Here is a 15233-nt window from a genome sequence, read left to right as displayed (position 1 = left end):
TGTTAAGTCCCTTTACAGACTAAAACAAGCACCCAAACAATGACATGCGAAATTTGACCAAACAATATTGTCAAATGGTTTTAAGATAAATGAATGTGATAAATGTGTGTGCATTAAAAATATTCCAAATCATATAGTCATTATTTGCTTATATATGGACGATATGCTGATAATGAGTAATGACATTGCCAACATGAATGCTACTAAGCGTATGCTAAAAAGCAAGTTTGATATGAAAGACTTGGGAGTTACTGATTTAATTCTGGGGATTAAGATCCATAAGACTCCTCGAGGTCTGGCATTGTCATAATCTCATTATATTAAGACAGTACTTGAAAAATTCAAGCACTTAGGGTTTAAAGTTACAAAGACTCCAATTGACGTGAATCTTGCATTATCAAAGAACAAAGGCCAAAACATATCACAATTGGATTATGCTCGTGTGTTGGGATGCTTAATGTACATCACGAATTGTACACAATAAGATATAGCTTGTGCTATAAGTAAATTGAGTCGATAGACGAACAATCCAGGTCAATCTCATTGGATGGCAATGAAACGAGTTTTGGGATATTTAGAACATACTCAGGACTTTGCTTTGCACTACAATAAATATCCTACGTTCATCGAGGGATACTGTGATGCAAATTGGATCACCGTCCACAAGTGGATATGTATTCACTGTTGGTGGAGGAGCGATATCTTGGAAGTCGTCCAAATAAACTTGTATTGCCCGCTCTACAATGGAGGCTGAGTTCATAGCCTTAGATAAAGCCGATGAAGAAGCTTAATGGCTCCGAAATTTCTTGGAAGACATTCTATTTTGGTCTAAACCGTTGGCACCAATGTGCATACATTGCGATAGTCAAGCAGCAATTGGAAGGGCTGAGAGCGTTATGTATAACGGTAAATCTCGTCATATACGACGAAGACATAAAACCGTTAGACAATTACTCTCTAGAGGAATTATCATGATTGACTATGTAAAGTTAAGTGAAAATGTGTTGGATCCACTTACAAAAGCCCTAACTAGAGAGATAGTTGAGAAATCATCAAGGGAAATGAGACTATGGCCGAGAACAAGTCATAGTGGCAGTAACTCTATCTAGAAGACTGTAGATCCTAAAATCTAGGTTTAAGGAGATCAAACAAAGTCATTAATGACGGTTCAACATTGTCAACTAAAATTTTGGTCCATTATCGAGATGAGACAATGTTCAGTACCAAGGATAAAACATTAAGATTTTTCAATGATTTCTAAATTTGATACGAGGCATATCAAATAGTGTATCTACGGGATGACACGTTTAGGAATCACCTATGTAAGTGTGAAATGTGTAACTGAAAATAAATATTAATATTAAATCCAATCAGTTTTCCATTTTTCAGTTGTGTAACTGAAAATTAAACTACCTTCTTCAATTTTCCCTCTTTATTATTGAGTAAATAGCCATTTATGTTATGACATTAATGCTATGGCTGTTTTGCATAAACAGTGATTTTGAAGAGTTGCACCTCTTCAGATTTCAGCCCAACTTTGGCTATAAATACAAGTCTATTCTCTCAGAATTTTCATACAATTTTCTGAGTTTCTCCTCCTTCTTCTGTATTGTTTTAACTTCAAAGAAAGCAACAGTAAGTGTGATTTACTACTGAACTTTTTGTTTTCTGAGTACTACTATACCAGTGTGTAATTCGTTGTATCCTGGGAGGAAATAATCCATAACCTTGGGTACTAGGAGGAGATTAAATTCCTTAAGGAAACACTGTAAATTCCGGGTTTGAATTGAATTAGTTTACAAATACAGCACTAACATAAATAACATGACTGTATTAAAAAAAATACAAAAAGATTATGAAAGTAATAATAGTCGGAATGATAAATGGTGATTGTCTAGGTGTTAAGCGGTTGAGCCAATCCCGTTGGGCGTTGGTTTGAATCTTACTAAAACGCAGAAACAGAGGCTCTCTCTCTCTGTGTGTCTCTCTCCCTCGGAGCCCGGAGTTGTGTTGAGACTTACAGAAATTCAAATACTCAGCTATCGTCTCGTCGTATCAAAACAATCCACCTCTACTACCTTCCTTGTTAAACTTCAATTCCCTTCTTAAATACCCTTCCCACTCCTTTTTATTACTATTTATTTATAATTATAATTCCTTTTTTGGGCCATTGCGGTTTATACGCCATAGATAATACATTTCTCCTTAATCTCCGACGGAAACCAAACCCTAGACGCTCATTCCGGTTCTTTTGAGTTCTGGTCGTCACCACCCTCACCCAGGTATGCGTTTTCTTCCCTTCGTTGCACCTTTTTTTTTTCCATAGAAATGATTTATTTTTTTATTTTTTCTGTTTATTTATGCGACAAGTTTTGACCTTTTCCGTCTGTGTTGATCGATGGCACTTGTTTATGCTTGAAAAGAAGCGAGCAAAATATTTTTTCTTGCCTTTTGAATTTTTTCCCCATAAATCTTATATGGCGAAACTAGGGTTTTGTTTTGGAACCGGCATGTCGTTCATTTTCTTTTATTCATTTGTTCGTTTTTCATTTTATTTCCATTTCGGTGTATTATGTAGAATATGCTATTTGAACTTGTTTTTAGAGCTGATTGCTAGAATGTAATTCTTGATACACATACTATGCTGCATGCTATTAGTTGTCAGAATGGATAAGAGTGACGTAGAGATGGAGGATGCCGAGAAGAATGCCCAAGATGTTGAGAATATGGCTGAGTCTGAAACTAATACACTCAATTCCACTCTGAAACCTGAAGGGTCTGCTGTTGATGGCCAACAGTCCACCGAGTCATTGGTGGACTGCCAAGACAGTGCTAAACCAGCGACACAAGATCAAAATAACTACTCTGAGAGTGGGGCTAAGAGCCGAATGCTTGCTGAAAATGGGAACGGAGAGCAGAAGACCGCTAGTAATATAGTGGAAAGTGAAAGCAATGTTAATGATGAGGCAGTGGGCCAGACTGGTTCAAAGGGTGTGGTAGAGGAATTTGATGCCAAGTGCAAGGTGGAGGACCAGAGGAATGCTGCAAGTGAGACACCGAAACAAAATGACACTATAAGCCAGCCAGAGACTCAAGACATTGCAGTAGGTGATGACCAGAACGGATCTGGAATAGAATCACTAGACCAAAACAATGCTACCGGTCGAACAGAAGGAGAAAACGAAATTGATAAAAAAGAAGGCGATCTTGATGCAGATGTGGCCTTGAAGAATGAAGAATCTATTGGAAATGCTACTCACCATGATAGTGGATGTGTAAACATGCAGGTATATGAGGAGCTACCTGCTAATGAAGTAAATGGGAGTGGAAAAGAGGTGAAGGAACTTCCTCAGGCTGAGAACTCGATCGAAGAGGTTCATCAAAATGGGGATGATATGATGGTTGATGAACACAAGGAACTGGAAGACAATACTGCAACTGTTATCACTGATGGTGATGCGAGATCGAATGAGGTGTCAGAGACAAAAGACGATGTTAAGAATACTGCTACTGCAAAGATGCCAGAGCCAGTAACTCCAAATTTGCCGGTGAAATCTGCCACTGCAAAAGCTGGACAGCATACTGGGGAAGCATCAAATAAAATATTTGATGAAGCAAAGGTACGTGCACTAATACTCGAGGAAAGGTTTAATCTGTAAATGTTGTGGCAATTACTTCATCTTTCCAGATTGATCAACAATCTTTGTAAATTATAGATGGAGGATGAGGATGATGAAGATGAGGATTGGAGTGGTGATGGATCACCCGAGGACCAAGCAGCATTTATGATAGAACTAGAAAGTTTTTACAGGGAGAGGGCGATGGAATTTAAACCACCTAAGTTTTATGGGCATCAACTTAATTGCCTAAAGTAAGTGTTCAATGTTTTTTGATTGTGCATATCTTACATTTTGCTTCAGGTACATATAAGATTCTTTCCATGATATTGGCTGATAGGTTATGGAGATCTGTGATCAGATTGGGTGGCTATGACCGGGTAGGTCTTTGTCTTCTTCACTTGCACGTGACAATTTTGTATTTGTGTTATAGGAGTTTATAGATTTCTGTCTGCATGTTGTACAGTAGAAGGGAAGAAGAGCTGAAATGGCAGCAGGAAATGAATTCCTTTTTCTCCTCTCTGTCTTCAGTTCTGCTCTGGAGCTTTTTTCCATAAGAGCTGTCTGGTTCATGTCCATTCAAAGTGCTTAGTTCTTTCCCGATTCATGCTTTCTTTTCCTGTATCTATCTTCCAGATTTTGGTGTTCTCTAGTTCCTTCAAATCAATCCACTGCTAAAATGTTCCTGAAGCTCAATTGCTATTTAATGAAATTTCTTTAGTTAGCTTGAAGCATAATTGGATGGCTTCATGCCATCCGACTTGGTTAATTTACTAAAGAGTGAGGAGTATTTTCTAAAATGAACGGACCTTCCTAGCCAGTCCTCCGCTGACCAGGGGTCGTGAGCCGACATTTAGGTCTAGTAAGCCTTGTGAAGGGTTTGTTGGTTCAGCTGATAGTAGGGGGCTGTTTGCAGACCTATATTCAATACATAAAACTGTCCCTTATTTGATAGTTTAAGCCTTTCTTTTTTTACTCCAAATACAATTCCACCTCTGACAAAAGGTGGACCCTTCAACTGAACTTGCTTTCTTGTGATAGCTCATTAGCTTGAGGTGGTTCACACAATTTTACATGGTATCAAAGTAGGTTGAGTGCTAAGGTCTAGTCATTGCCACCTACCTATCACAAAAATTATTCAATGTGCCTAGTCCAAGATAAAGAATCAGGATGTGGGGCCGTTCTGTAAGCCTAAAATAAATGGTCAAAAGTGTCCCCTTTCCAGCAGTTTAAGCTTTTACATGAGGTGGGTTGCTCAATCTTAAAATTACACTGTTTATATGTTAGTTGGTTTCAATGAAAAGGTTCTAGTTGTTTATTTTTTCTTCTGCTGCTAGAATGACTAATTGCTGATTTGTGTGCGTATCTTGTACTGCTGAGAGATGAATTTCATGTTTTGAAATGGATTATCATGCTATTTTTGATGGTTTAGTATTAAATTAATTTAATTTTTAGGTGACTGGATCCAAGTTGTGGCGGCAAGTTGGCGAGTCGTTTAATCCCCCCAAGTAAGCTTCTGATGAATCCTATTTCGTTATGAGAGTTGAACTTAAAGCATGAATAGTCCACCCTTACAATGAAGAATGTGGCCCTACCTTTTCAAGTGTCAAGTTCCCTAGTGTATGAAATGGAGATAAGGCATTGATGATCATACATTAGATTTTTGTTTGTGAGTGAGATAAAAAATTTTCATCCAAAGTTTAAGGTACTTGGCTGAGGATTATTTATCTATGTTGCGCGGACTCTCCAAAATACTGCTGCACCCGTGTCGGATTCTCCAAAAATACACTGCTTTTGGAGAATCCGACACGCACCCGGCGATATTTTCGGAGAGTCCGAGCAACATAGTTATTTATGAGGTATAATTCAGGAAGCGGCACTCATGCGCCATATGGATAGATGCTAAAGTATAAAAAGTAATAATAATGATTTGCAATTTATAAAGACAGGTCTTGTGGGCAAAGAAATAGAACTCAGGCCAAGAATTGGGACCAGCCCAACACATAGTAATGCTGGAATAGAGGGCCCATATGTTTGTTTATTTGGAGGGCGGGCGGTGCATTTCACACAGAATTGTGTACAGTCACTGTTGGTGCTGCTATTGTAGTGTCAGTGTTGCTGAAGTCCTCTGGCAGTCTATTGAGGGGATTGGGTTAATAGTTAGGTCTTACTTTAGGTAGCTTTTTTTGTTATTTTCTTGTTAGGACTTATTTTATGTTTTTTTAGAATTGTATGTTATTTATTCCCTTTTAACTCAATACTCAAGAATTACAGTCATAGATTATTTGAAAATCAGGGTGCTTAGATTCTTTTACTTATAAATAGAACTAGAGTCATCTTTTAAATTATTTACTTTTATTCATAATGATGTTTTGCCTTTTGGCTTTCTTGTTCTTTTTCAGGAAGATAAGAACCATTAAGGATTTCTCAATTGATTAAGTTTTTATTGGTTTCCTCTAATTGACCAAGACATCAACTTGAATTAACATTCAACAAAGTTAAAAAAAATGTTACTGAGCTTCTGCTTCATCACAGAGTCTAGGTTGTCTGGATAAGGACAATGGTCTCTTCTTTTGTACCTCATAAGAAAAAAAGACTATGGTCTTTCATCAGAGGAACATGAATATGAAAATTTTGAAACTTGTGATACGTGAGGATACCATGCAAACACATATATTATATAATATACCAAAAGGGGAAAATACTCATTAAACCCAAAATACAACACTACTTGTTCTTCTTTTGATTAAATACAGCACTTCTTGTTCTTATTTGACAATGATAGGTGTGGTCTAATTAAGAGTATAATAGCTCTATATGCGTGCCTCTTGAGTGGTGTCTGATCTGTATCAGTGCTGGAATCCTGTGGCACTTGAAGCCTAATATTTGTTAAGCCTGTAGTGATTCTCAACTTCTAGAGATGTTGGGATGTTATTATGTTAAAGCCACCATGTAGTTAGACCTCGTAAATGACCATAGATGTCTGTATGTCTCCAAAAAGATGAGTGAGAGCTAACAAGGATAAATTGAGAGGTGGCAATGACCAGAACTCTTTTGATACTCAAATAAGATAAGAAGTTACTTGATCGACGGTCAACTTAAAGAGAGAACAAAACAGAAGCTTCTGCCAGTTTTTATTGTAGTATCTCTAATTTTTATTTTTTTTTCCTTTTTGGATATGATTATCTTCTCTTTCAGGACTTGCACAACTGTGTCCTGGACATTCCGCATTTTCTATGAGAAGGTATTAAACCCAGGTTCCTTTGATAGATAATAGCATATTTTTGCCATTGTTGTCCATTTTGCATAGCTTGTGATAAGCGATTTTTTTGGACATTAAATAATCTCCAATGTTTGTTTGTGACGCCGGAGCTTTGATAGCAGTGATAATTTTTTCGCCGAGATCTATAAATGTTGCTCCCTCTGACCACAATATTGTCTTGCTTCTCGGAGCTTCTTTAAATGAAACCTTTAGTATTGACTACTCATAATATTTTTAATATTTTTTTCGAGAAATGGCAATATTGTTAATATTACACTTCATCAAGAGTTACAAAGAACTCGATTTTATTCTTTTAAGATTTCAAACTTAAGGATAATCTTTTCATCTCATTTTGGATCCACTTAACTTTAGTCTTCAGTATAAACGTAAAACTTCTGATAAGATGCATGCCTACTCAAACTAAGATAGTGAAAATGGAGAATAATGTGGTATTACTCCTAGTTTTATTTTGTGGTTCCTTTGCCTTTTTAATACATTAGGATATTTATACATTTTTGGTGTGACATTAGGCATGGTTGTGGGAAGGCAGCTCAATGTCCTTTGGCTTCTTTGGAATTTAATCACTCGCTAACATATGTGGAGCCATTCTGCATTGTCTTGCCTTTTTTAAACCAATATGGGATATTTAAGTTTAATTGAACAATATCTTTTCTTGTCTCTGCATATTTGATTTTTTATTTATTTATAATTTTATTAGTTTTGTCATCTGGAATAACTATTTATCTCTTTCTATCACTTTCTATACCTTTTTTTTTGAGAAAGAAAAATAAATTACCTTCTATACCTTCTTTTCTTATCCAATGCTTTCTGCATCATAGGCCCTTTTAGAATATGAAAGGCATAAGACGCAAAGTGGCAAGCTTCGACTTCCTATTTCTGCTCTTCCTGAGGCAGGTGTTGACAATGAGGTAAGCTTGTGTTTACATTCCGCTCCTCGTTTGTACTAGCTGTGCACCTTCTAATTGATCTACCAGGAAAGCAGGGTTGTTGAGTCATGAAAGAATTTTTGACTTTGACTAGCGTTTCAATTGGCAATGACTCTATTGCAAAAAACAGCATCACTTAAGCACTGAAATCTTACAAGACTGAATGACTAGAGATTCTATCTATTGCAAGGAGTCATAAGGCCCAACCTGTTTCTAAAAAGGGCAGTTAGGTGCACAAAGCAACTCGCGTTCACGTAGTGTCCAGGGAAGGGCCGCACCCCAACGATATATTTTTCATATTACACCAAGTCAAAAACTGAGGACGTTTATATTTTATCCAAGAACTGCTACTGCTTTTCCTTCAAAACATCTAAGGTTTGATTTTTCTACACTGTCCATGCCATGCACATTCAGATTGTACTCCGTAGGACCTTGAGCTGCCTTTTCATTCTATCCTCTCGAACTGCTAATGGCCTCATTTAAGTTGCTTGGCGTTACCCATTTTACTCCAAAAGGGCAAGCGAATATGCACAACCTCTAGGTTATCAAAAATATCCACCAAGCCTACCGAGTCGTTGGGGATGCAGAAATAAAAACTAAAAAGTTAAGCATATCGGAACGTCTTCCCTTGAAGATTCACACACTTAACATTGACAGGAGATTGCTAGCCTGCCTTTTTTTTTTTCTCCTTTAATTTTAAAGATAAATCTTGCGGGTTGTTTTAATTGATAACTGAGAATAACAGATTGCAGTATCAGCATTAAAAAGTCTTGGCTTGTGTTCTACAAGGGATTGGAGAACACATTCCTTGGAGTGGCATTAGTGTCTTAGCTTCAAATATGCAAAGTCAGAGATGTATGCTTTTTCTATAAATCTGGTTTTAAATGAGGCAATAGACAGTGCAATATCTTGGAATGTGCCTTATTGTCTGAGCATAAAGTATGTCATATATAGTTGGATGATAGACTGTTCATGTTAGATTATTCAATATATAATTAGTTAAAAACTTATTAAGATATAAATTCCTTTTGGCCCAACTGAGTCATGCTCCACAGCTTAGTGTCGAACTCCCAGGTAAGAACGTGGGACCTCTACGAAAATAAATCTTGTTGCTTTTGTGATCCTAACTTGAATACTATTGGTTTTCCAATTTTCTAGAAAGAACATCTACTGATATAAAAAAAATTCCGAGAAAGAGTATCTTGCTAGATGCTCTAGCTATTCTTTATTCTCATTCATGCTAATTTTTATAGGTTTTTTTCTTGGTATAGCTATCTACTTTTTTTCTTTAGAAACTTCGGACAACTATTTGTGAATGAAGACGTTTTTTTAGTTTTGATGTCTTGAGCTCTGCACAACTTTTGATGACTGCTTCAACCCCCCCCCTCCCCCCCCCCAAAAAAAAAGCATTGATGAGTCAGTATGAATAGCTTTGTTTAGCTGTTTTGATAGAGATAGTTTCATGTATATTATCTTTCTCCGTATTAATCAAACCAGTGGGCCCTGTTAGGCATATTTTGATGTATAAAGTGAACCATCTGGAGTAATTCTGCAGGGAAATGCTTATCAAACTCCTGGATCAGGCAGGGCGAGAAGAGATGCTGCTGCTCGTGCTATGCAAGGATGGCATGAGCAACGTCTTCTTGGTTGTGGCGAGGTTGGCGAGCCAATTGTAGCTGAAATTATAGAACTCTTAGAAACATTTTTTCTTCATGTTTACCTTTGACCATGTCTCTTGATATGTAATTTTGTTACGAATCTCCTGATAGGACAAAAATGCCAACAGTACGCCAAAGCGTGAGAAGAATCTCAAAAGCATTGGTAATGTTCTTTCTGGTTTCTTTACCAAACTTAACCCTTCATATTTCTGTTGGCGTAGCTCGTTTTTGGTTATGATATTTCATTCTGAAGTGTCATATTCAGCATATCGTGGCTGGTAGTGGCTATAAAGGACATAATATTACTTGTAGGCATCTGTCAGATACAGGGAGTATGAGAGAACTGATGATATTCATTTTTTGGGAAGTCACATAATTCTGATCTTATATTTGCATTCAGGTTCTCTTAAACACAAGAGACCAAATGAAGTGGAAAATCCTGCGAAAGCGGCACGAACTGAAACATCTAAGCAGTTAAGTTCTATTTGTGTTGATCCTCTCATCTAACATTTTTCTTAGTCAAAATTAGTTTATCTTGTTGGAACTCGCTTGGTTTAAATATCTTAGTTTGATGTAGCTACTCAAACTCCATAATTTGCAATTTGCTATATGTTGGTTACTTGGTTTCATCTCCATGCATGTTCTTTTATTATTTTTTGGGTTGTAAAAGATTTCAATTATCAACTTTGTCCTTGGAGCATCCGGACGTGTTTGATTTGCTCAGTTGTCATATCGTTGCACCTGATGTGTCGATCCCACATAGTTCTTTTTATGGGTAAAGTTGATTATCAGTGGCTTCTTAGATTTGATTTTGTAGTTTGGTATATTTATATACAATCTTTGTAGTGTTATATTAGGTTGTGGACTGTAGTTACGTAGGTTATGGGTGACAGGCCTACTTTCCTAAGTTGTACAACCAATATCTGTTCTATTTTGCTCTTAAAGGATGCTCAAATTCTCTATTTTAGTGGGGTCATAGACAGATAAAAAAGCGTGAGAACATGGCTAGATCATAGGGGTGTACATAGGGAAGAGAAATACCAAGGTGGAGAAAATTATACAAAAATGTTGTCCTCCCATCTTAAAGGAGTAACCCTCTTTAAACTGCTTGCTAGCACACTAATCTCTAGAATTAGCAAAGTCGTACCTGTAGAATTCTTCATTTTATACCAGACCCCTATTAATTCCCGCAACCTGCGTTCTGCGGACTCTACAAGTGGTACATATCTAACTTTTGCACCATGATGATTCGAGCACTTTCTAGGTATTCTCCCAAGAGCTACCATGTGAATTATCTAATTTTAGCTTTCTGCAAAAGCGAGGGTCTCGGATTTTTTAGTTAACTGTTAGACTATAGTAAGCTGCTGCCAGGAACTTGCTAGCACACTAATCTCTAGAATTAGCAAAGGCGTACCTGTAGAGTTCTTCATTGTATACTAAACCCCTACTAATTCCGACAACCTGCTTTCTGCCGACTCTACCAGTGGTGCATATCTAACGTTCGCACCTTGATGGTTCAACCATTTTCTAGGTATTCTCCCAAGATCTACCATGTTAATTATCAACTTTTAGCTTTCTGCAAAAGCAAGGGTCTCTGAGTTTTTAGTTGACCATTAGACTTTAGTAAGCTGTTGCCAGGAGCTTGCTTAAGAAAATGCTTAACATTGGTCTGTTAATCCATGGAACTGCAAAACTGTCCCTTCAGTGCTTTCACACCCTATTAAGAGATGATTTCCTCTTTTTTCTCATTATGACCTTGACAGAAAGCTTATCCATCAACGAAGTCACAATACCTGACTGATGATATGGCTTGTTTTATTTTGAAAAAAGAAAAGCTCTATTGGAAGGTTTGGTTTGAGTTATTTTCAACATTGACTGAATGAATCAGAAAGAGGGTACTGTGTTCTCCTGCAGGGAGTGAATGATTCTCGAACATAGCAGCATTCTTTTTAAGGCTTAAGATAAATCCTATAAGACTTAGCATCGTTTGTCTACCCCTTGTCTGCTTCCTCCTGAGAAGTTGTCTAGCTAAGGTGAATATCATGTTAGCACTCGCCATCTCCATGTTATCTCACAAATTGTAATCCAAGCACTGCTCGTTTCTTGACTTTCTTCTATTGGTCATGGTGTTAGGGAGCTTATTCATGACTGATGATGTCTTATATTATGAAGTTTCTCTTAAACAATTTGTACTTTACACTAAGCTTCACTTACTGTAAAGATCAACTCAACCTTACAATCAGCATGGTGCTTGCTGTCTCAAAATTGACTATGCTTCCTGTGGCATATGAATAATATGCTCCTATTTCTTTTCTTGGAAAAGTGGGTTGTAAATGGATTATGCTGTTGATTGAGCAGTACTGCTCTGCCATTTCTTTTCCTCTGTCCTCTTGTTCTGTTTTGAAACTAAATTAATTTCATTTGCCAGGCTGGTCACAACAGTTGTTGATTTGGGACCTCCAGCTGATTGGGTAAAAATCAATGTGCGAGAAACAGTAAGTTCCACTCAGATTCCAAGTATTTCTAGTTTATGCATGTACTCTCTCCCATTGACTCGTAAGGATCCTTCGCAAACAGAAAGATTGCTTTGAAGTCTATGCTTTGGTGCCTGGGCTTTTGAGAGAGGAGGTATGTACCTCTTGTGCCCCGTGTTTTCTTCAAGTACATTTCACTCTTTTGTTATGTTTTATTGTGTACAAATGTCATCTTTTTTTTTTTGGGTGGGGGTGGGGGGTGGGGGATCAAGTAAAAGTGTACAAATGTCAGCTTTATGATAGTTTTTTAAAACATATGAATCTCAGGATTAGATTGAATACCATCTCTTTTGATGGAAACCCCATGTCAGTCGGAACAACTTAAAATGAATTCCTAATTTGTAAGGAATGCATGCTAGACCTATGCTTCTGACTAATATGTGTGCTAGACCTTCATTGCAAGCTCCGTTTAGTTATAAGGGTGACACAACTTCTTAAACTGATAAAACTCAGGGGAGGAGAATAGCTTAATTTTGGGAAGGAATTAGGTCCTGAACAAAACGGTAGCCTGTGTACTTTGACTCTATGCTACACAAAAAGAAGACTCATTTGTGACCAAATCTTTTCACATCATGTGCACATCATCCTCAAGCCCTTCACCTAATAAATCCCATTGGGCTCTTTTTCTTCCATTTTTTGGGCTTTGGTTTTTGTATATGAGAATCAGAGGCTTGGTTTTTGTAGGCGTAGAGCTGTTTCTGTTTTACCCGATTGCATCAAGGGATGGATTAAGCAAAGGAGCAGGGAAGTTACTTACATATTATTGCTTGATAAGACCCTCATTTCACGTTATGCAGTTGTTCAACAGTGAAAGAAATTAAAGAGAGATATTTTCAAGGTTTCATTGAAGTTGGTGACTTTACTATAAGAAATTTTTGGTTTTGCACCAGGCAATTTGTGGAATATAATATATGGTTGGAATATAATATATGGCTAATGCAATTTTAGCTTTAATTTCACTAAACTATTCAAACTTTGACAGGTTTAAGATGTTAATTTGGGATATGGTAATCTACTATTGCTTCCCTTTTTCAATTTAGAATTGGGCTGAATAATCTTGTTACAGTGTATTTCATTTTCCCTCTGTTTACATGTTACGTTCCAAGGACATAATAATGAGCGGCTATTGATTGATCTGAGTCATTATTAGATTCTAGTTGATAATGATCTAAAAGTTTTCATTCCTTATTTATTGTGTGACCAGGTGCGGGTTCAGTCTGATCCTGCTGGCCGTCTGGTCATAACTGGTCAGCCAGAGCAACTTGACAACCCTTGGGGTATTACCGCCTTCAAAAAGGTACATTTTGCTATTTTATTAATGTTGACTTTAACAGAGGCATTCAGTGATCCACGATCTATATCTATCATGCTTTTGCGTCATATGTTGCATGTGCTGGAACTGATGGTTTTCTAGGAAAAGAGAATCTAGTGTGCTTAGTGCCATGAGAAGATGGGAAATTTTCCCGTGTTCAAGTTTCTCAATTAATATTTCTTTGAATGGAGTCTCAAATGTTTCATCGATAGGAGAGCTATTTATTTATTCTGGGAGCACAAATAAGCTAAATGAAATTCCAATTCATAAACTGAAAACTAACCTCCCATCTATCTTACTGTGTGAGTGTCATGTTCACTGCAAGAGTAATCTTTTTTAATTTTACTAATCCTTTTTATTGGCATGGGAGCAATAGTAACAGTAGGTACATTTTCTGTTTATCTTTGAAGTCAGTGGCTGTCAGATCTCTAGGTGGATGAAGTATGATTTTTCATCTAAGTATTACTGGAAATAGCCCTTCTGATCTCCGTTATCCTGAAATTATTCTGGTTGTTCAGTTGCTATATATTGATATAGGCCAGTTAAAATAGTATTGGTCTTGTGAATCTGAATTATTCATTGACATGTAAATACTTGTACTGCCAAGTGTTCTTTTTTATGACTTGGGTTGGTTTTCTCAGGTAGTAAGCCTACCTGCTAGAATCGATCCACTCCAGACTTCTGCTGTTGTAAGTCTTCATGGACGGCTCTTTGTTCGTGTACCATTTGCACAGTGAAATTTTACGACTCGAGGAAGTCTTGAACATTTAGCTGAACCTGACAAAGCATGGATGCTGGTAGTTGACGAATGTTGCTGAGTCGTCACATTGTGAATGCTAGGCCTTAGATTGTCGGAGTTGTGTATGTTTAGTTTAATCAAAATTAGTTGTTGACGCTCTGTGGGTCAAAACTGGCCCTGACAGCAAAGGAGGCACATCAAGCCGCCCTGTAACACATTTTTTACTCTGGGATTGGGGTAATTTATGACTGGAATAGCTAGGATTTGTTTGTTGTTCTGATGCTAATGTCGATACTAATTCATTTTCTAGTTAGCATTTATCAGTGTCTATCTGATATGTCAAGCCTGACTTGAGGCAACTTATTTGTTATCACCTTTGTCTTGGATTAAAAAGAACCAAATGACGGCATGCTAATGTAGATAAAATGTCATTCAACTCTTCCCCTCTATTCACCAAACAACCTTGGGGAAAAACATTGAAATGAAACCGAGATAAATTGGTCCTTCCGTCTTAGTTCGTTGGACATTTGAGTTGATAAATTCTTAGTGCTCTCCCTCTTAGTTTAACCCAGTTTCGCTGTCAGACTGCAACACATCCACAGGGCACATAATTAATTCTTTAGGGCTCGTTTGGTATAAGGGATAAGGAATAATTAATCCAAGCAATAAATTTAAGAAGAGTTTATCCCATGTTTTGTTGGTAGAAAAGTACGGTACAACTAATCCCGAAATTTATTATTCTAGGATTGTAGTGTTTTTTTATCCCCATGAAAAGGTGGAATAACTAATTCGAAATAATTAATCCCGAGATAATTAATCCTAAAATAACTTCTTTCCAACCAAACGTCCCCTTAATAAGTATCTTAGTTTATCACATAATAAAGTCGTTGCACAACTAAAGCAGTGTTCCTTTGGTGATAATTAATAAATACATGTCTTAAATTGTGCAGGAATTTTACTTTATTATACGTAAGGTGGGGTGTACATAGGTCGGGTTGGTTCGGATTTTACAATTACTAAATCAAACCAATTGTATCGGGTTTTTAAATCTATAGATCAAACCAAACCAACAAAAGTCGGGTTTTTTAATATTGGGATTTCTCGGGTTTTTCGTTCCGATAAACTTGTGCTCCAAATATTTCTATAGTACTAAATACAATTTTA

The 15233-nt window shown here is 37.0% G+C and overlaps 1 protein-coding gene across 2 annotated transcripts; it reads left to right on the top strand.

Annotated features, from left to right (window-relative positions):
* The first annotated feature begins 1932 nt into the window (after positions 1-1932).
* On the top strand, positions 1933-14442 carry LOC104213318 (AT-rich interactive domain-containing protein 5-like). Of its 2 annotated transcripts, XM_009762802.2 has the most exons (14): positions 1933-2282; positions 2659-3620; positions 3717-3871; positions 3958-3997; positions 5073-5125; positions 6816-6861; positions 7719-7808; positions 9382-9483; positions 9596-9647; positions 9885-9957; positions 11913-11979; positions 12062-12112; positions 13223-13315; positions 13972-14442. In XM_009762802.2, exons 2-14 carry the CDS (start codon positions 2667-2669, stop codon positions 14065-14067), a joined length of 1872 nt encoding a protein of 623 aa, XP_009761104.1. In that variant the 5' UTR covers positions 1933-2282; positions 2659-2666; the 3' UTR covers positions 14068-14442. The 2 variants fall into 2 exon arrangements, with proteins under 2 accessions (XP_009761104.1, XP_009761105.1); XM_009762803.2 differs by lacking the exons at positions 13223-13315; positions 13972-14442 and adding an exon at positions 12703-12839.
* Positions 14443-15233: the final 791 nt, after the last annotated feature.

The sequence above is a fragment of the Nicotiana sylvestris genome, chromosome 4, assembly GCF_000393655.2.
Source record: "Nicotiana sylvestris chromosome 4, ASM39365v2, whole genome shotgun sequence".
Classification (NCBI taxonomy): domain Eukaryota; kingdom Viridiplantae; phylum Streptophyta; class Magnoliopsida; order Solanales; family Solanaceae; genus Nicotiana; species Nicotiana sylvestris.
Note: the sequence above shows the minus strand (reverse complement) of the source record. Positions and strands in the feature narration are given on the sequence as shown.

Excerpts from the sequence above, each read along its gene's own strand:
- LOC104213318 (XM_009762802.2), top strand. The coding sequence starts at position 2,667 with ATGGATAAGAGTGACGTAGAGATGGAGGATGCCGAGAAGAATGCCCAA. Across the intron at positions 6,862-7,718 it reads TCCGCATTTTCTATGAGAAG|GCCCTTTTAGAATATGAAAG; the intron begins GTATTAAACCCA and ends TCTGCATCATAG. Across the intron at positions 9,484-9,595 it reads GTCTTCTTGGTTGTGGCGAG|GACAAAAATGCCAACAGTAC; the intron begins GTTGGCGAGCCA and ends ATCTCCTGATAG.